We start from the raw sequence: 20,551 nt of genomic DNA on the forward strand, positions 1-20,551 counted from the left end.
CGGCTGCTCTTGGAATGTCGGGGGATCCCAGGAAGAGCTGGATGAATGAAGTGGTTGTGGCGAATGGAATCGGGGCTTCTCTTAATCGTTGCTTCCCCTGCGACCCGATCCCAGACAAGCGGAAGAAAATGAATGGACGGATGGATGGAAACAGACCAAATCACTTAGCGGGTAGGTTTTATCTTTGTCACAGAGCTGGATTAGACTTGTATATAGGATCTGGTTCACTACTAACCTCTTTAAATAGGGTTTGTTAATGTCTTTAAATGGGTCTGGGATGTTGTCAACTTTAGGGGAAAATTAGGTAAAATTACACTCAACAGCTATTTTCTTTATATTGAGCTCTTTGAAATCAAATTTTGTAATGTACATAAATGTTATGCAGGTTATTTCATGGGATACTTCACTTTTAAGGTACCGTATCTTTCCGCACATAATGCCAATGTATACACTGTAATATTATGTAAATCAAGACTACTATAAAACAGTTGGTGTAAGAATGCTGTAATACAGCGATGCCTTGTCTTGAAGTCTTTGCTTTGGATGGCTATCAAATTGTGGATGTGCAGTTAGTAACTCCAAAAAAGGAAACCCGCATTCTACTAGTTACACTAATAGCTTGTGTCAAGTGGCCCCACGTGTAATCCTGGCCACTAAATGAAGCAGCAAACTGGATTTCTGGTGCACAGTAAAGCTCCACCTGATGTGCTTTCCCTTCACTACACTTGTGCGAGGGGACGAGGAGACAGTTGACAGAGTGGAGCTGCTCAAGAACACCTTTACCTATGGTTGATGGAGGAACAAGGAGCAACAAAAAGAATAATACATTGGTCATCGGTTGATTCTGCTGCAGCAAGTTAAGGTATGACTATATTCACCAACATGAATATGAAAGGAATGGTTAAATATTTGCAGACATTGCAGCTATGAAATGCAATCTCTATAATGTTGTATTAAACATAAAAATATGATGTAGATCATTATGGATAAAGCTAAAATTTAGATTAGCAAATAAGGGGCGCTGTCAAGAATTTGAATGCAAAAACTTCCACCAAGTCAAAACAGCAAATTAAAAATATAACTTTTTGACCAGTCACAGGGGTGTGAGAGTCGTCATTTTCTGCCAGGAAAGAAAAAAAATGGATGGATGGATAGTGCATATTAGTGTTATCCTAAAATACACAGCCATTGATACTGAATGGATGATAGGATTAGATTTGTTTAAAAAGTAAATCCAAGAATGTGGGTTAATTACCACTGAGGCCAATCATCTGTAAATCTCAAGTATCAACAGTCAGTGTTAATTGGATTATGCAGAAACAGGGCAGCACCTGCACTATCACTTGACACAAGTGTTCCAGGTCAAGGCGTTTACACCCAGGAAGTCTTAATTAAACAATCCACTTTTCCTGTTCCATTTTGCTGCCAGTGCAGGGAGATTTTTCGCCAAGATGTTTGAACAGTCTTTTTTTTGTGAATACGTGTACAATCTGAATTACATAGAAAACAATATTCCCTGTATGTTTAGCATTTGGACTGCAGGGTGCAGCACAGCACTACTACTGTTTCCTCTGATCTCAACCTCATTCTGAAAAATCCACTGTTGGCAGAAGACATTGAGAGCACTCACTGCCTGCAGCATTTGGGACAGCTACACAATTGAAAGAGTTCTCAATGGGGTAGTCGGTAAACAATTACGATTGTGGTTGTAGTTTACAGTGGTGGAGAACTGAATGGGATGCATTTTACTGAGATATTTGTCTATGTTTTAGATACTTTATTAAAGGGGAAGTCAAAAAAAAATAATCTTAACAATAATATGTACTATGCAGCCCCACTTGTCCAAATACAGTATACTGGTTATTATTACGTTAGTGCAGTGCTTCTCAAATAGTGGGGAGGGCACGTTTGACCTCGGGGAACATGCTTTTTTATTTTTATTTTTACTGTCTTAGAATAAAGTGCAATTGCACCTCCACTACATTAGGGGGCAGTGGCACTCTCATTGGCAGAGGGTGCGCAGGGAGCATTCGCTCGGTGGTGTAGGGGTTTCGCTTGCACTGAGCGTGCGCGCTTTGCACACAGCACAGAGTATGAGTATGAAGTGTAGACACGAAGTGTAGCAGACCCTCGGGACACCATGAAAAAATATTTAACAGGGATGAGAAGACAGGCGGAGAGAGACGGAGATAAAGAGACAAAAGAAAGTCACCCAAAAGCTATGACGAGGAAATTTGACGAAGCCTTGGGGGGGTTCTTCTTCCGAGGGGGGGGGGGGGGGGGGGGGGCATGACAGAACATAATTGAGAAGCACTGCGTTAGTGGAATATGAGTTAAGCAGTTCAATCCAGCAGTTTTTTTATTTTTTATTTTGTTTTTTTTAATCAATATCAGATGGTGATCATTTTGCCACTTGCTGTCGAGTGAAAATGACATCACAGTTGCTCAGGTCTCAGGTAACAACCAATCACAGCTCAGCTTAAACCCCCGCCCCCCCAAAAAAAACAGGTGAGCTGTGATTGGTTGTTGCCTGAACTCTGAGTAACTGTGATGTCATCTTCAGTCGACAAGTGACAAAATGGCCGCCCCCTGACATGGATGAAAATGGCTGGATTTTGCTTTATTAACTCATACCAGACCTGGATTTGCCATAAGTTAGTATACTGTAATTGTGCTGACTTCCTCATCATTGTTTTTTAGTGCAGACAAAAGTGAGTGAACATGGACATCGGTGGTTTGGAGACAGTGGTGGCCAACTCGGCCTACGTGTCGGCCCGAGGAAGCGTGGATGGCGCGGCGGCGGCCACCCTGCGAGACAAAAAGATGCGAGCCAGGCTGAAACTCCCGCACATCAGAGACTGCGAACACATGAAAACATCCGTGGGCAAGACCTTCGACAGCATGTGCGTCAACGAGCCCATCGGCAAGAGGCTCTTCCAGCGGTTTCTGGACGGCGATGCCACCCATAAAACTGCTGGAGAGCTTTGGAAGGACATCGAAGATTATGTCATTTGCCAAGAAAAGGACAGAGTTCAGAAGGCTCAAAAAATGGTCAATAAATACTACGAGTCAGCGTCGAAGAACTTCTGCAGCTTCCTGGAAGAGAAGGCTGTCACCCGAGTGAAGGAGGACTTCAAAAATGTCCACGGTGACTTATTTAAAGAGAGTGAGAAACAGCTCCTCAAACACCTGGAGAAAAAGGCGATGGCCGACTTTAAGCAGAGCATGTACTTCCTGCGCTACGTTCAGTTCAAGTGGTTGGAGAGCCAGCCCTTTGACGAGGAGTGGTTCATGGACTTCAGAGTTCTTGGCAAGGGAGGTTTCGGAGAAGTGTTCGCTTGTCAGGCTAAGGCCACGGGTAAAATGTACGCCAATAAAAAGCTGGAAAAAAAGAGGCTGAAGAAACGCAAAGGATACGAGGTAAAGCACTGATGTACACAATTCGGCCAAGCAAAAGCTAGCTCATAAGAAACACAAAACAGGAAATAAGAGAGAACATTCAAAAGTCTAAGCCGAGAGGTTTTGTTTTTACTGCCGGCAGTTTTCAAAGAAGCTTCTGACCCTTTCAAAGACCCCACAAAGAAGCTCAGCATAGTGCTTCTAAAACCATTTAAGGATTATAATACTAGAGAGACACTAACACTTGAGTTAAAGAGGCAGTGTGTAGAATTTAGTGCCATCGAGTGGTGATCTAATGGAATGCTAAGGTTGACGTACATGAATTTTGAAGCATGTGCCTCAGAGAGACCACACTTTGCAAGCCTAACACCAATTATTATTGTCTCAAAGTTCTTTTCCTTCGGGTATTGATAGCAGAAAGATGGCGGAGAAACATGTCAGCCTCCTGTAAGGAGGTCATTTAATTAGCAAATACTAGAGATACAATTATATTAAAACATATAAGCTGATGTGAGCATTGTTTTAGCATATTATTGAAATTAATAGTGTATTTTTTTTAAATGAACATTATTGAAAAATCGAAAACTTCTACACTGTCTCTTTAAATGAAAGGTAGGATACACTCGCATCACCAGGAAATCTCAGATAGATTAGATGGTGGACATTGAGTAGGGATTAATCACAAGGAAAGAAACATTAGCTGTGTTAGCCACTATAGCACCAACTGTCTTCTTTAAAAGATGTCAAAACAACTACTGCTCATTTGTCATTTTCTAATGGTGTCCTCATCCATGTTTAGGGCGCCATTGTGGAGAAGCGCATCCTTGCCAAAGTCCACAGTCGCTTCATTGTGTCGCTGGCTTACGCCTTCCAGACCAAGACCGACCTCTGCTTAGTTATGACTATCATGAATGGTGGGGATCTCAGGTGCATTATACAAACACTGACGACGGCTTTACAACCACACACACACAGAAATAAACTGTCGCTGAATCTAACGCATGGTTTGGGAATGATGTGGAAAATCACCTGGAGAAATCCAATGCAAGCAAATGGGAAAGATGCAAACTACTGTACGGAGGCAGACTCACTAACCACCAGTTCATCGCGCTGACCCAATACACACCCATGTCTGCTAATTAGTTCAAGTATAGATAAACCTTAAAGCTAATATACACACTAGGCCGTCAGGTGCGTCACACTTTAAGTCAGACAGTAAGAGTACTTAAGAGGCTAAAGACGTCTTTGGACCAATATTCATTCGGTTGCCTCCAAAGCTGCATCATGTTCTCCGTCCTCCCTCAGGTTTCATATGTACAACGTAGATGAAAAAAATCCTGGTTTCAACGAGAAGAGAGCGTCTTTCTACACAGCGCAGATCATCTGCGGGCTGGAGCACCTTCACCAGCACAGGATCATCTACAGAGACCTGAAGCCAGAGAACGTGTTGCTAGATGATGCAGGTTAGATTTCAAGAGCAAACATTTTTGGGACGTCTGCACGGAGCACAAATAACACAGCCACAACTGATGTCCAATCTCATCCCTCTTTGGGATTTAACCTTGTGCTTCTTTGAGGTCAACCAAAACAGTCGTGGAAAAAGGTTAATATGGAAACCCAAATGACAAAGAACAAAATCCTCAACCCCCAAAAAATGTTTAATGCACACATTTCTCCAAGACCACACAATCAGAAACACATTCAGTCCAGTTAATTTATCTATAAAATAATTCTAATCTATTTATTTATTCCCTCAAGAGGAAATTCTGCTTGCACGCTGCTGATATGTTTTTGTCAGTGGCTGGTTGCACATTTGGCAACTGAGCCTTCAGTGGGGACTTACCCGACTTAATCCACCTCTTAATAGCGACGCTATCACGCAATTATAGAAGCCATCTTGCTATTTAAAAAAAATGGGATACAAAAGCATGCAATTGTTTAAAATAAAACATCTGGAACAGTTCATAATATAAGATAACAAAATACAAAAAAAAAACAAAAAACACCCATCATATTAACCAGAGATACTGAAAAGTATTCATATATTTAGATCACTATTTAAGTGTTTAATTGGTAGGTTTTGCTCTGACCAACCAATCAGATGACAGAAAACGCTGATGTCACCAAAGACGACTTTGAAAATTGACTGGTTAAAGAAACAGTCCCATTGTACAGTTAAAATTAGCCCATCCATGTCAGATTAGAGTGACATAGCAGCAGTGTAGAGGCCAAAATTTGTTTGGCCAAAAAGAATTCAACATCCACATACTGGAAACAGTATATGGGGGAAACTAATTTTTGAGTTGCACAACACAAAGTGAACCAGATGATGACTAAGGTGCATGCAAGCATTCAAAGCAAGATGTCAGAGTAAAACAGTGCAAACAGTGCTGCACTTCTTGAGATAAAGGCAGTTGGGGGGGAGGATGGATGACTTGCTCAAGGACACTTCAACATAAGCCAGGAAGAAGAGAAAAAAGTACATTTCTATTTGTTTCCGTTTTGAAGCAATTAGCGTTAGAATATAGCTAAGTTTCATCATTATTTACAAATCTGTTTTGAATTGTGGGTAAATCAGCTTGTTTTCAACATTGTCCTGGTGGATCTCTTATACTCTGCTGCCACCTGCTTCACCTGTTCTCTGCAGTTAGAGGCTGCATCAAAGCCTTCTGTATGCTATAGCATAAAAAAAACACATCAAAAAACATAAATACGTCTTTGGGACACTTAAAACAATTAAAATAGAACGTATTTATATGTTTTTGGGAGCAAATGGAAAAAAAAAGTATCAAGTGATCGACATTTAGCACCTTTGATGCAACAACATGTCTTATCACTCAGGACACGTCCGCCTGTCAGATATGGGCCTCGCTGTTGAACTTCCACCAGGCAAAGACAAAACTTCTGGTTACGCAGGAACTCCAGGTAAGTGGAAAAAGTGAAATCAGAATAAGGCTTTCTCAAACTATAGCAGCTTTAATATGATATCTTTAAATGGTCGACTAGGCTTCATGGCTCCAGAGCTGCTCCAGAAAAAGCAATACGACTACACAGTGGATTATTTCACTCTGGGAGTGACTCTGTTTGAGATGATCGCAGCCAAAGGACCCTTCAGAATACGAGGAGAAAAGGTTGAGGACATGTAAAAGAGATGCATCGGGTGTCTTCTGCATGAAAAAAGTTGCTAAATTATTTGCTAATTGTGCCTCTTTTCAGGTGGAAAATGACGAGGTGACTCGCAGAATTTTAAACGATGCGGTTCCATACACGCCCAACTTTAGCAAAGAGTGCAAAGCAATTTGTGACGGGCTGATGGAAAAGGATCCAGGGAAACGTCTTGGGTTCAAAAACAACGAATGCGCTGAGCTCAAGAGTCAACCCTTCTTCAAAGAGATCAATTGGGGACGTCTTGAAGCTGGTCAGTTCAAAATTATCAACACACTAAAGTACACAAAGTCTGCACTGGAAATATAAACATGTTCACCTTATTGGTTAAAAGGGAAGTCAAACTTAAACATTTCTTGACATTGTGACATCACTAATACAAACATGATGTTATGATTAATATTACATTTGTGGATTAATATTACATTTGTGGAAAATGAGTTATGAAGCAAAATCCAGTCATTTTTATACATCTCAGGGGCCGGCCATTTTACCACTTGCTGTCAACTGAAGATGACATCACAGTTGCTCAGGGCTAACCTGGCTCAGGCAACGACCAATCACAGCTCACCTGTTTTCTGAAGCTGAGCTGTGATTGGTCGTTGACTGAGCCCTGAGCAACTATGATGTCATCTTCAGTCGACAGCATGTGGCAAAATGGCCGCCTTCTGATATTGATAAAAACTGCTGGAATTTGCTGCTTAACTCATATTTTATGAACACCAGAATACCGTATTTAGACTAGTGGGGCTGCGTAGAACATATTGTCAATAATTTTTTTTAACTACAATTTTTTAAAATCAATATTTAATATTTTTTTCCCCCCATAATTTTCACCAAGGTATGCTGCCTCCACCATTCGTCCCTGATCCCAGGATGGTCTACGCCAAAGATATCGACGACGTGGGCGCCTTTAGCACCATCAAAGGTGTGGTCATGGATAACAAGGACACAGACTTCTTCGCCGACTTCGCCTCCGGAAACGTTCCGATCCCTTGGCAGGAGGAGATGATTGAGACGGGCGTGTTTGGAGAGCTGAACATCTGGGCCGAAAACGGAAAGCTGCCCAATGACCTCGACCCAAACTATGTGGAAGCCAAAGGTGGAGGCTGTGGGATTCTTTAAAGTAGAATGTTTGATTTATTTATTTATTTATTTATTTATTTATTTATTTATTTATTTATCAAACATGATAAATTCTTACATCGGTATTATTTAAAACAGATCATTACAGTATCATCTTTGTCAAGTTTTTTTTTTTTTAACTCTTCAAATTAAACACCCAGCAAGCATATAATTGTACTATGATAGTACTGTACTCTTTGATTATAGTGAAAATGTATATATGTATGTATCATATTAATATAACATTGTTAAAAAACTGTGTAATATAAGTTGCTTGTGTACTGTTAGCTTTATAAGCAGTATGTATTTAACATAATTATATTGGATAACAACTAATGTAAATCTTCTTTGCATATATACCATAGCTAGAAGCACAATGAATAAAATCTTGCTAAGCATAAATGTGTTTCTCTAAACTGTCACAGTTATAGTGTGCGTGAGGCTATTAGTGCATGAGGAGTGTGGCTCCAGTGACGGATTACAAATCAGCGTCTGCTCAGGCACACGAGAACGCATATGTCACAGTGAAAATCTGATACAGCCCAACATTAACACATTCCCTTTACTTTCAGTTTGTAGAGGGTATTTACAGTCAGATATCATCTATCATGACCTATTCCGGACAGCACAGTGAACAAACGTGTGATATACTATTTTACTTCAACCAATTCAATGTTTCAAATCACATTTATGCACACCTGACGGAGGCATAAAAAGCAATGAATCACTCTGATTGACGCGCCGTATTGAAGCTGTGACCTCATCGAAACTCTTGCTACATTTTCAAATAATGAGTGTTCCAAGGTATACACGCTATTTAAACATCACTTGGCTGAGAGTGAACTCAAGCACTCCTTTTGTATAAATGTCATGTACTGTATGACTAAAAATCATATTTCATCTCAAGGGGATTGTACAAAGGACGATTAAAGATATTTAGGCTACCTCATATAATCACACCTCTGTGAGAAAGCAAAGGAGACTACATAGTATGTATGCACAGATACAAATATTATACACAGATCAATATATTTTGCCCTTGCCTCCCCCACTGAGATCCTGAATTCAAACCCCGCTTGGACCACATTTTAGTACATTTGATTGTTTGATACCAACAGACTGTCAGATCAGGAAATAGATTATAATTTCTCTGAAATTGTTAAATCCCATTTTAGAGAGATTGCAGTTCAAGTTCTTTGTATTCATGTGTCATTTAAAATTAAATTAAACAATTTAACAATTAAAATTTGTAATTTATCTTTCCATTTCCTTCATAAGCATTCAGCTATTATCATTCAGCTTTCAGCATTCCCACGCAATTTCTCCAGAAATTGCACTTTGTCTAGGTAATAACATCCATCCATCCATCCATTTTCTTAACCACTTAGTCCTCCACAAGGGTCGCAGGGGTGCTGGAGCCTATCCCAGCCGACTTTGGGCAGTAGGCGGGGTACACCCTGAACTGGTTGCCAGGCAATCGCAAAGTTGATAACATAAGTTTGTTAAATGTCATTCGAGCACATTTATTTTTTCAGAAGTGTATATCAAACTGGTAAGCCTTCATGTTAATCAGTACTAAAGAATAACCACATTTCTCAGACTATAAGCTTCTCCGGAGTATTATAGTGAGTCACATTTTTTTTTTTTTTAGAAAATTCATTTTGCACCCAAAAATTCCCGTTACCAAATTATGTTGATGGTAGCAAACGAGTTAAGGTTGGATTCCAAACTCCTGCTTCTAGTGACTGAAAAGTTTTCGTTTTAGATTAAAATGGCTTCCAATAAACAAAATCCCGCATCGCATTGTGGTCAAAGGTAGAATCCTGGTTGGTTAGTACTAGTGTTGTTCCGATACCGTTTTTTGGCTCCCGATACCGATACCGATACCCAGCTTTGCAGTATCGGTCGATACCGATACCATACCGATACTTAAGATTTTTTTTTTTCCTCAACATGAAAAAGCTGTCCTGCCATTGGTTCATAGCATTCAAGGCCCAATAGGATATCTTAGATGGGCATGCAGTGAACATGTCACATACCAGTGAATGTTGTGCACCAGCAAGACACAAGATGCTGCATCCAAAATCCTATATTAGCGTTGGAATTAATGGTATCGGCATGTTACTTGTGAGCAGTCACCGATACCGATACCACTGTTTTAATGCAGTATCGGCACCTCTGCCGATACCAGTATCGGTACCGGAACAACACTAGTTAGTACACCATTTAGTGCTATACATACTAGCAAATCCTTGTTGCAGCGGAAGTGTCTTCCACTTCTACTTTCTTTTGACGGTTACCATACTTTTGGTGCATCCGCATGCTAAAGAAGTAGTAGTCATGGCACCTAATGAGTGATTTATTGCTAGTTTAGCATCCGCCACAACAAGGATTTACTATTTACAGCACTAGGATTTTACCTTTGGTCACAACTTGATGTAGGGAGTGTACTTAAGGTAAGCCATTTTAAACTAAAAAGAAAAAGTTTTTCATAATTTGTAGCACAAGTTACAAAATCCAACCAGAACTCATTTGCTGCTGTCAACATATTCGGGGAACTCTTGTATTAGATTTGTAAACTGAGGCATGCAAAGGTGTATCTTAATTATCGGTATTTCATATTTCAGGCCTACTTCCAATGACACCTTTGGTCATGTGGCCTGTGTCTGACACCCCCAAGAAGTCCTTCAGGTTTGTTACAAGGCCACTTCCCCATTAAACAGACGGGGTCAACGAGGGCACAAGGGAACACATATTTCAGAAGACGAAGGGAAGGGCTCGGAAATAAAATATTAACTGAAAAAGGATTATGATTTAAAGCCTGAACGTCTGCTCAATATTGTAGGTATATGACGGAACTTTGAACTTTCCTGCTGATTACTTGACAACAGTAGAAAATTGACTTTTGATAAGACACAGACTAAAACCATAAAAAAAAGTTCTTACAGTTTTTTTTGCATCACATAAAATACTGGATATGATGCCCCAAAACATCATCTATATAACATCTACTTCTTTTTTGCACAATTAGATAGTCAGATTTGTTATAAAGAAAAGGTCAAATTAATATTTTGTGTATAATAATGTGGCAGTGTCTTTTAATGGACAGCACTGTAGTATGTCAACTACTTGAAAAGAACAGACACCATTATTAAATCTATATGCACCAGTAGAAAAAAAATAATTTACCTAAGCAACAATTTCAATGAATCTTTTGTTTCCTACTTGTTAATGCTTAACCAGTGCTAAAATAGACACTTTTGCCTCCTATAAATCACCCACCAACAGCTCTTTACCCAGGTTTCAATATATGCTCTGCCCTCTATTCAGTCGGCGTAATTTATTAGTATTTGCTCGTCGAACTTGAAATAACCTCTCGAAAATCCCAAGCTACCAAATGTTGAAAAATGGAAGGAGACAAGCATGTTAGTGATGACATTCCAATTAAATTCACTGAGTAGACCAAAATATTTCCAATTCATCACATCTCACTTGGGTTGACTTCATTTATCTTGCAAGACAAACTTTTTTTTTTTTTTTTTTGTTAATTAAAGATTGTGACTAAAATGATCTGAAGTAATGTGAAATTATCCTAAATGACTTCTGAATTGAGTTTAATTTAATAAAAACGTTTAGAACAGAATATCTCCAATGAGAGATCTCGAAAAGACCAAAGACTCACAGCTCATTTCACAAGTATTTGCACAACATAAAGCTTTGTAATATATTTTACAAGATTTCACCTCTGCGAGCTCAAAAGGGGTGGAGGAGTTCCTTGTATGCTTACATCTCTCTATGGTAATGTGCCAGGCACGTGAAATGTACAATAATCAATTTTGGGCGGGAATAGCAGACATATCATGCAGCTCCAGCCAACAAATCAATGTGCAAATTAGGAGCGCAAAAGGAAAAAAAAAAACCTGCGTGCACTCCAAAATATACATCAGATACAGAAGTTGCCATTGGAGCTGCTTAAGAGGCAATATCTTGGCTGATTAGCTCGAGAGCGAACATTACTTGTAAAGAATACTACTTCCAAAATGAAGGACATTATTGAAATTATAGCACTTGCTCTTGGTTTTCTCAGCTGGGTGATGGTTTATGCATCATTGGAACACCGGTATTGGAAAGAATCCACCACAGACGGCAGCGTAATTACAACCTCCGCAATATATGAGAACTTGTGGATGTCTTGTGCTAGTGATTCTACCGGGGTCTACGACTGCCGGGACTTTCCATCCCTTTTTGCCCTACCAGGTAAGTTCTTTTCAAAATCTCTCTTTTTTTGTTTGTTTTTTGTTAAAAAAGTACAATTTGTGACAGTTCTTGAAGTGCTCAGGCTTCTACACACATTACACTTGCATGTACAATACAGAAATGCTGATGATTCAGCTGCAAGTTATAGCTGAGTCTGCATTTTTTTTTCTTTTTAAGCCTCGTGAGGAGTGCAAAATAAGGAATGTACTTTATAATTTACTAGAATGTATTTAATGGGGCAAACAGATATAAAGACAAGACTAGTATTAATATGTTTTTTTTTTGTTTTTTTTTTAAAGAACAGTAAGTTAGAACAGTTAGATTTTGTATACGGTATTTGGTTGTTAAATTCATTTTTATCACAAAGTTCACTTAATATGGATTAGAATTCAAATATTTGTCACCGCACAGTGATTGGTTTTTAGTTCGGAATGTACATTAGATGAAAAAGTGACTTTTTTCTGACATTACCACATATAATATTTAGTTTTTACTGTGCAGAATTTAACAGTAAAGAAACTGTAATAAGCTTAAGTCCACATTTTACATTCTTTTTAAAATTATTATTATTTTAAATTAAACTACAAAATAAATAGCTCCTTTTCCCCCCAATCTCATCAAAATCAATATGAACCCATTTGATATTGGAAATTATGAAATACAAAAAAAAAAATGCATAAGGGGAAACTATCCTGTTATTTTTTATGATTTTTATACAGTTTACTACTAATCTCACTGGTTCAAATAGAAAAGTTTACAAAACTGTCTTTTAAAAAATGTTTGGAAAATGTGATGTTGTCTGATGTAGACAATCACACAATTTTACATTTTAATTTTCACCCCCCCAAAAAAAAAAACTACATGTATTATGTCAAATCAGTTTAGCATCAAATTTTACATTATCTTCTCAAATCTATAAATGCACAATATCCAAATATTTAAAGTGTCTCTGCAGGACACAACTAAAAATTTAATCCATGAAAAATGCCTGCTGACACACAAAAGTTAAAGCATTTTTTTTTTTTATGTGGTTGGTCACATGCTGATGCACCCACACCCCCACGACCAATCACATCCGCCATCATCCTTCAGGCAATGGAGCCCAATTGGGACTTGGATCCCATCAGCAATGACTGAGATTTATTGACCGTGTTCAAAGCGACTGTCAGAAGGTGACAAATGACTGAGTCTATAGACGTTAGTCAGCAGGCGTCGAGGTTCAACCTCACGTCCCTCAAGTTGTGTAAACACGTGGACTTTTGAAAAGGAGATGTGCGAATAATAGAACAAATCACAAGTGGGCTGTTTGGAATTAATCATTAATTTGGAGGTTTCTGTAGCATCCTAGCTCAAGGGTTGCTGGGAAATTGACTAATCACAATGAGAACGCTGGGCTAACGAAAAACAACAGGAAGATAAGTTTAGCCAGGCGACATTTGTAAGAAGTCTTTCTGGAAAGATATCGTGGAGTTATGAATCCCGTAGTGGAAGCGTGTGCACTTTTTCTGGGCTTTCTGGGATGGCTGATGGTCGGCGTCGCCCTTCCGAACCGTTACTGGAGAGTGTCAACTGTGGACGGTAACGTTATCACCACGTCCACCATCTATGAGAATCTCTGGATGTCCTGCGCCACCGACTCGATAGGAATTCACAATTGCCGCGATTTTCCTTCGTTGCTCGCACTAAGCGGTATGTGTTCGAAACTTTTGTATTTCTTTTTTTTGTTGGCTACTTCATCAAGTTGAAAAAAACATTTTAAAAAGTAACACAGAGTCAGAGCAATGATTAAAAAAAAAGGTGAATATAACAAAAAAATTGCATTTTTCAGTGGCGATGATCAGATTTCTCGAGTTGCTTTTCAGCATTGTCACCTGCGTGTCATTGAAAACAGTCACATCACTCTACAGGTGATGTTCTTCGGTAAACAGCAGGTAATATAAGAAGGGCAGTATAAGAATACAACAAGATCAAAAGGAGATAAGCGAGAATAACCCCAGTAAAAAAAACATGAAACAACTTTAAATAGTTTCTTCATGGCCAAAAGCTCGTATTGTTTTCATGAAAGATGATTCTAAGCTGGATGGTTGAAAAAGAAAAAAAAAAGAATACTATTTTTTGTATTGTATGGTAGCTGATGTTTAAGAGTTCCACGTTTGTATTAATTAGCCTAAAGGGGGCGCAACCTATGTTTACTACTAGGGGTGTGAATTGCCTCGTACCTGACGATTCGATTCGTATCACGATTCACAGGTCACGATTCGATTCGATACCGATTAATCCCGATACGAATTTATAAGTCGATTGTTGCGATTTTTTTTCATTCAAATTTAGAAAATACTAATCAGTAAGCTTGTAGAGTGTAAGATTTATATGAAAATGTATTATTTATTTATCTGAAATTTTAGTCTTATAGAGGTTGTAATCTGTTTCATGTTTGAACAGCATTAAAATAAAATATTAAGGCTTAATGTTCCGTTCATATAACATTCTTCCATGCTCAAGGTGTGAATCCTAAAAAAAAAAAAAAAAAAAAAAAAAAAAAAAAAAAAAAAAAAAAAAATCGATTCTGCCGATTATTGAATCGATTCGAGAATCGCGCGATGTAGTATCGCGATATATCGCCGAATCGATTTTTTTTTTTTTAACACCCCTATTTACTACTGTACTTTGTTTTGCTACATGCCTCTGCATTAATTTTATTCATCACTAAGACATTCAAGAAATCAAATGTAATGCGATGCTTCTAATTCTAATATATTAACAATGTGGAATGGCAGAGTCTATTGTTAACAGAGTAAAACCTAAAGCCTGCTCACTATCCCGATTTAATTTGGGCACTGCAATAGCAATATGCCATCCTGAAATTATGTGTTGTACTATCAATAAACACATTGTACCTTCATGTTTGTGTTCAGGGTACATACAAGCATCTCGAGCACTGATGATCGCTGCCATTGTGTTCGGGACATTTGGCCTTGTGGGAACTCTGGTTGGAATGCAGTGCTCGAAAATCGGAGGAGAAAACTACGTTCTGAAGGGGAGGATTGCAGCAGTTGGAGGGGTGTTCTTCTTACTACAGGGTAAGAACAAAAAATAGGAATGAATAAATTATGAATAACAACAGTACACAGAAGAGCAGGTCTACAAAGTAAAAAAAAAAAAATCCCATTTGGAAACAAAGAGTACATCTTCACTCCTTACATTTTGTCTTCAAAAATAGTGTGAGATTTCAGAAATAGTGATTTGATCAAAACAAACCATGTTTTCCTACGCCCCACCTCTTCACAAAGTTGAACACAAATAGGTTAAGTGGCTTTTGCGTGAATCATGATTGCTCAAAAACAAACCTAGAGGCTGAAAACAACTCTTCAGCGTATACGGTACAGGAGGTTTCACAACAAGTTCGACAGATTGTTTTGCAGAAGAGTTTATGTCCTTTTAAAACTCTTTCCAAAGCACAAATGTAACTTTTAGCTATTACCACCCACAACACCCGAAAAGCTAACATGTCAGGGTGCTCTAATCTGTGTATAAAGGAGTAAAGCTATCCTAAAGTGTATGGCCAGTTCAAAGGGTTATCATTACGCCAGCACACAAAAGTCTTTTCTTATCAAATGTCACTACACTGCTGAAACATAACAACTTGCTATGTAAAATACTAAAAGTGATGCAATGAGAGTGGTCAACAGCACTGCGGTTTTGACTGTCATCTTATCTGATTATATTAGCCAATTAATTCATTTACTAATAGTGGATGTCAGCAAATACAGCTGCCATTCAGGGTATTCTATTCAAGTGGAAATCAAATCAAATTCTAATTTGTTTACAAAATGTATTTTTCTCCATTGTTTTTGAAAAATGACGTAGCAATTATGCTATTAGGCTAACGAGATTTATCCTCCTAAACCTCAAAGAGTGATTCAACATAATTATTTTAAATAGTGTTGTTCCGATACCGTTTTTTGGCTCCCGATACCGATACCCAGCTTTAAAGTATCGGCCGATACCGATACCATACTGATACTTAAGGTTTTTTTTCCCTCAACATGAAAAAGCTGTCCTGCCATTGGTTCAGAGCATTCAAGGGCCAATAGGATATCTTAGATCGGCATGCAGTGAACATTTCACATACCAGTGAATGTCGTGCACCAGCAAGACACAAGATGCTGCATCCAAAATCCTATATTAGCATTGGAATTAATGGTATTTGCATGATACTTGTGAGTAGTCACCGATACCGATACCACTGTTTTAATGCAGTATCGGCACCTCTGCCGATACCAGTATCGGTATCGGAACAACACTAATTTTAAACAGCCTTTTGCCTCTATTACAGATGATAAATTCTTAAAAAGTGTTGTGTGGTTTTCTAGGTATGTGCACCATGATTGCTATATCCTGGTATGCAGCCAACATCACACAGCAGTTCTTTGACGAGTTCTACCCAGGGACAAAGTAAGTTCATACTTGAGTGATTTTGAAGGAAACCTGACACACATCCAATCATTTTACTCAATGTCATCGTGACGCAGGTACGAGATCGGAGAAGCTTTGTACATCGGCTGGTCCTCGGCCATACTTGCCCTATGTGGAGGTGGCTGTCTAGTGTGTTCGTGCAGTTGTAAGGCGCCGGGTGAAAAAGTGTACGCATCGAAGCAAATACTTAGTCTCAGTAAAGCAAGACAGAGGTTAACTATATCTTCTTTTTTCTTTGTTTACATTTTTTTTTTACTGTTTTAGGCCTTATCCTTACCAGCCGTCCTCGAGGGGTCGTGTGCTGTCCACGACATCTCGGTCTGCCCCCAGCAACTATGGAAGAAATGCATATGTGTGACATGTTACTGGGATACATTACAAAGCATTTTCACTCGGAAGACATGATCAAATATTGAAATGTGCAGTCGAATCTGAAACTTTTTTTTTTTTTTTTTTAAGACTATAACGTGCAACGTTAATGCACCGCGAGCTTTCATTTCAATATACTAAATATAACAGACAGTAGTAGAGCAGTAAAGATAACAGTATCTTCAGAGCAATAACAACATGATCAGCGTGCAAATACAATAGCTACTGTGCATTAGGAACTTACCTGTATGGAAACAACAGTGAAGTGAAAGCAAGTGATTTTTGCAAGAACATATCCAAGATCGTAAATAATTAACTGTATTTAGTTTTAGTTTTTTTACACAAATAATAGAAAGTAGAACAGATGCGAGTCAATTATTGTGTAAATATATCTCGATTGAATATTTAGCCGATATCCAAACAACTCTATCACAATAAGGATCAGGGAAACCAAATCCAATAATAATAATTAATAATAATAATGCAACTTATAGGATCACTGTGAACTTGATGCATTTGGGGGAAATATTTATATTTATGCTGTCATATATACTGTGCTTCTGTAATTTTATACTGTTTTATATACAAATAAAAACATGTTTGCAGTAATTCTGACGAGGAAAAGTGAGTTTTATTCGGTAACATTTAATGACAATGTACATTTTACTGTAAGTGCGGCTTGACCTCAATAAGTGTACAGTATTTGGTGATGCTGCCCCCTGTGGGACAGATGTGAAATTACTATTCAGAAAATTCAATTCAAAAAGTTGACCTGGGGATTCTTATTTTTATTATTATATTATTTATTTCTTGCCAACTAGCAAAATCATTATGGTTCTTTTGTTGTTAATACATAGACGTTCTTTCAAGCTTAAAAAAAAAAAACAATTTGTCATTCCTTTTCAAATGTACTGATATACCGGTACATTTAAAAATCACAAAGCACACCATTATTTCTTATCATGTCAAATGAAGTACTTACATGGATTCCCGTGGAGAAAAGAATTTCTATGTTTGTATTTAACGTGTGATTAGTTTTCTGACTTCTCTGAGAAGCCCAGTGAGCCACATGATTTTTTATTACAAAAACAAAATAAATTAGCTTGACATTTGCATTGAGAGCTCTATGAAAATTAAAGCACTTCATTATGCCATTTATCTTCTAATATTTATCAGTTATAGTAGAGAAAATATGAGACAAACTAGCTTAAAATCATATTTAAAGCAGAGAACATTTATTCCAGTTTTTTTTTTCTCTACCACCATGAAACAAAACCGAAAATACATTTCGAATTTCTGTAAAATAGGAATCACATTCAAGGTATTTGAAAACTGTAGGACAGGAACTGTATGGTATGTTTTATGAAAATGGTATGAGCACAAAATGAATCCCTTTTAATTCTTAGGAGCATCATTTGCCAAATTGTCCAGGCTTTGTGCATCAAAGCGTAGTAAGTGCCAGCCTTCCTCGACAGTGAGATTCTGAGCTCCTCTCGTGGCGTAGAAGTCTCGTGATGGAGCATTCCAGTCAAACACGCTCAACTGCAAGCGTGCACAATGCTTCTCTTTGGCCACCTGCACAAACATGACTGCTTTAGATTGATCATGCAGGTCAATCTATAATTAGTCTACAGCAATCTTACCTTAGCAACAGTGCTCAGTAAACCTTTTCCAATGCCAAATCCTGATGAAGAAATCAATAAACTGATGAGGCACTACCAATCATATCAAATCGTATACCATACCTCGGAATTCAGGCATCACATACAAATCCTCCAAATGAATCGAGCGTCCCTTCCATGTGCTGTATGTGTAAAAGTAAAGGCCGTATCCAACTGTGGTGAATCCTAATGGGACATGAAGAGACTGCTGTCATCAAAACAGGAAGACAGAAAATACTTTGCTTAAAATTGAAACGCTGGGATTGACAATTGACACGCAATAATAATTGCACTCTAACATTGTAATTGCTGACAGAACAAAGAGCGAGAGAGAGAGAGAGAGAGAGAGAGAGAGAGAGAGAGACAGAGAGAAAGAGAAAGAAAATGAATACCATATTTTAATTTAATTCAATTTAACATGCAAACTCAACAATGGGGGGCCTAGCTGAGGTTCAAACACCTCAAATGTGTAACCATCTGGTCAGCATGCTCCTTCTTCCTTTGATAAATAAATAAATAAATAAATAAGTAACTGACACATCTTAGATGTTGTATTTTTTTATGTAGATTATTTAGCCCCAAAAATACCAGAATAATGAGTTTTGAAGCATATAGGCCAGCCATATTTCTCTGCATAGTAATCATCAAACATCTCTGCAACAGTGGACAAATTAAAACAAACATACAAATATCTTACCTTCACCAGATTGGTTCTCTTCTGGTACCTCTGCGACAAGACATTCAAATAAGGGATTCTGGCAGAAACCGTCGCGCTCCAGTTCTAAACGAAACAAATATTTTAAAAAAAAGCAACGTTCACCTGAAACGTGTATACCTAGACAAACAGTGATTGTCTAGACTAGACTTAAAATGACAATTCTGACTAACTTGTTACTTTTTCTACTAATACTAAATTGTCGTAAATGCATGTTAGTCAGGCCATGGATCATAGAAGAAAAATAAATAAATAAATAAATAAATAAATAAATAAATACAAAAAATAAGTCTAATTGTGGAGGGATAAAATACTTTGCTGCCATCTTGTGGAATTTGTAGGTTAAAGAGAAAGTCTTTGGTCGGCTTCAATTATTCCCAGATTTGATTCACAGCAGGGTTCTGTCCATATCATTTACTTTATTTACGTTTGATCGTGGGATACCATTTTCCAAGCAGATTGACGTGGGGGAAAGAAAAAAAAAATCACTCTTAAAACGGAAAGTTAAAAAAATAATAATAAAAAAAATGTATTTTATAATATCAAGTTCTATACATCCCCGTTTAAACTTTGCATACTGATTATTATGTTTGCAGAATATGAATTAAGCAGCAAAATCCACCTATTGTTATTGAACTACTTGCTGTCAATAGAAAAAGACGTCAGAGTACCTCGTTCAGGTAACGGCTCATTTGTTTACTGGGTTTGGTCATGTGATTTTTACTAGTTGAGCCATGATTGGTCGCTGCCTGAGCAACCGTGTTGACAGCAAGTGGCAAAATGGCCGCCCCATGAGACGTTTAATGCTCCTCAAACGCATTATTATTCTGGATACCTACTGTGTAAGAACATTTTTGACTTGACTCACCTTTTAACACCGACCACAGGTCCATTTCGAGAATTAACGTCTCAACAATATTAACACTAGACAATATCTTCATTATCATAAGTTGCAAAATGATTATATTGAAATTATGTTTTGTGGTGAGACCATTATTTTTACCTTCACATGACATCTTAACGTGATCAGTCATCTTTTCATACAGAGCCAGCTCCTGAAAAAAAGATAAGAAGCCCTTGGGGCATTAATATGCACCTGCTATTTTACTTTGTATCAATCTCCTTGAAACTTTCACTGAGATGTCATCACACGCTCACCATTATCATTCTCAATATGTCTTTGCAGTCTCCTTTAGTCGCAGAACGTATCTTGAAGTTCATGTTTGTAGCAGCAGAACAGTCAAGTTGAGTGCACTTTGCACGTTCAGCTCAGTCAGCTGCAGCCGCTCAATCAAAAAAACAAAACAAAACGCTTCTCTAACTTCCGTGTTACAAAACAGGAAGTTTCGTTGTACATTCGTTGTCTCCCTTCAAAATAAAATAC

General features: G+C 38.0%; 3 protein-coding genes across 3 annotated transcripts; 2 read left to right on the forward strand and 1 right to left on the reverse strand.

The window, feature by feature from the left end:
• Positions 1-139: 139 nt before the first annotated feature.
• grk1b (G protein-coupled receptor kinase 1 b) lies at positions 140-8,081 on the forward strand. Its single transcript, XM_077505383.1, has 8 exons — positions 140-862; positions 2,701-3,420; positions 4,199-4,326; positions 4,705-4,862; positions 6,241-6,324; positions 6,406-6,530; positions 6,616-6,817; positions 7,406-8,081. Exons 2-8 carry the CDS (start codon positions 2,722-2,724, stop codon positions 7,687-7,689), a joined length of 1,680 nt encoding a protein of 559 aa, XP_077361509.1. The 5' UTR covers positions 140-862; positions 2,701-2,721; the 3' UTR covers positions 7,690-8,081.
• A 5,337-nt stretch (positions 8,082-13,418) lies between these two features.
• LOC144006290 (claudin-15-like) lies at positions 13,419-16,780 on the forward strand. The gene is made up of 5 exons (XM_077505059.1): positions 13,419-13,635; positions 14,862-15,026; positions 16,320-16,401; positions 16,479-16,589; positions 16,687-16,780. Exons 1-5 carry the CDS (start codon positions 13,419-13,421, stop codon positions 16,778-16,780), a joined length of 669 nt encoding a protein of 222 aa, XP_077361185.1.
• Positions 16,781-18,004: 1,224 nt separating this feature from the next.
• LOC144006291 (thialysine N-epsilon-acetyltransferase-like) lies at positions 18,005-20,521 on the reverse strand. Its single transcript, XM_077505060.1, has 6 exons — positions 20,326-20,521; positions 20,171-20,222; positions 19,150-19,233; positions 18,537-18,638; positions 18,435-18,475; positions 18,005-18,366 (listed from the first exon to the last, which is right to left on the reverse strand). The coding sequence occupies exons 1-6, from the start codon at positions 20,386-20,388 to the stop codon at positions 18,187-18,189; spliced, it is 522 nt and encodes a 173-aa protein (XP_077361186.1). The 5' UTR covers positions 20,389-20,521; the 3' UTR covers positions 18,005-18,186.
• Positions 20,522-20,551: the final 30 nt, after the last annotated feature.

Source organism: Festucalex cinctus, chromosome 18 (genome assembly GCF_051991245.1).
Source record: "Festucalex cinctus isolate MCC-2025b chromosome 18, RoL_Fcin_1.0, whole genome shotgun sequence".
NCBI lineage: Eukaryota > Metazoa > Chordata > Actinopteri > Syngnathiformes > Syngnathidae > Festucalex > Festucalex cinctus.

Excerpts from the sequence above, each read along its gene's own strand:
- LOC144006290 (XM_077505059.1), top strand. The coding sequence starts at position 13,419 with ATGAATCCCGTAGTGGAAGCGTGTGCACTTTTTCTGGGCTTTCTGGGA. Across the intron at positions 13,636-14,861 it reads TTCGTTGCTCGCACTAAGCG|GGTACATACAAGCATCTCGA; the intron begins GTATGTGTTCGA and ends GTTTGTGTTCAG. Across the intron at positions 16,590-16,686 it reads AAGGCGCCGGGTGAAAAAGT|GCCTTATCCTTACCAGCCGT; the intron begins GTACGCATCGAA and ends TTACTGTTTTAG.
- LOC144006291 (XM_077505060.1), bottom strand. The coding sequence starts at position 20,388 with ATGAACTTCAAGATACGTTCTGCGACTAAAGGAGACTGCAAAGACATA. Across the intron at positions 18,639-19,149 it reads AGAGAACCAATCTGGTGAAG|GATTCACCACAGTTGGATAC; the intron begins GTAAGATATTTG and ends ATGTCCCATTAG. Across the intron at positions 18,367-18,434 it reads TACTGAGCACTGTTGCTAAG|GTGGCCAAAGAGAAGCATTG; the intron begins GTAAGATTGCTG and ends ATGTTTGTGCAG.
- grk1b (XM_077505383.1), top strand. The coding sequence starts at position 2,722 with ATGGACATCGGTGGTTTGGAGACAGTGGTGGCCAACTCGGCCTACGTG. Across the intron at positions 3,421-4,198 it reads AGAAACGCAAAGGATACGAG|GGCGCCATTGTGGAGAAGCG; the intron begins GTAAAGCACTGA and ends ATCCATGTTTAG. Across the intron at positions 6,531-6,615 it reads TCAGAATACGAGGAGAAAAG|GTGGAAAATGACGAGGTGAC; the intron begins GTTGAGGACATG and ends GCCTCTTTTCAG.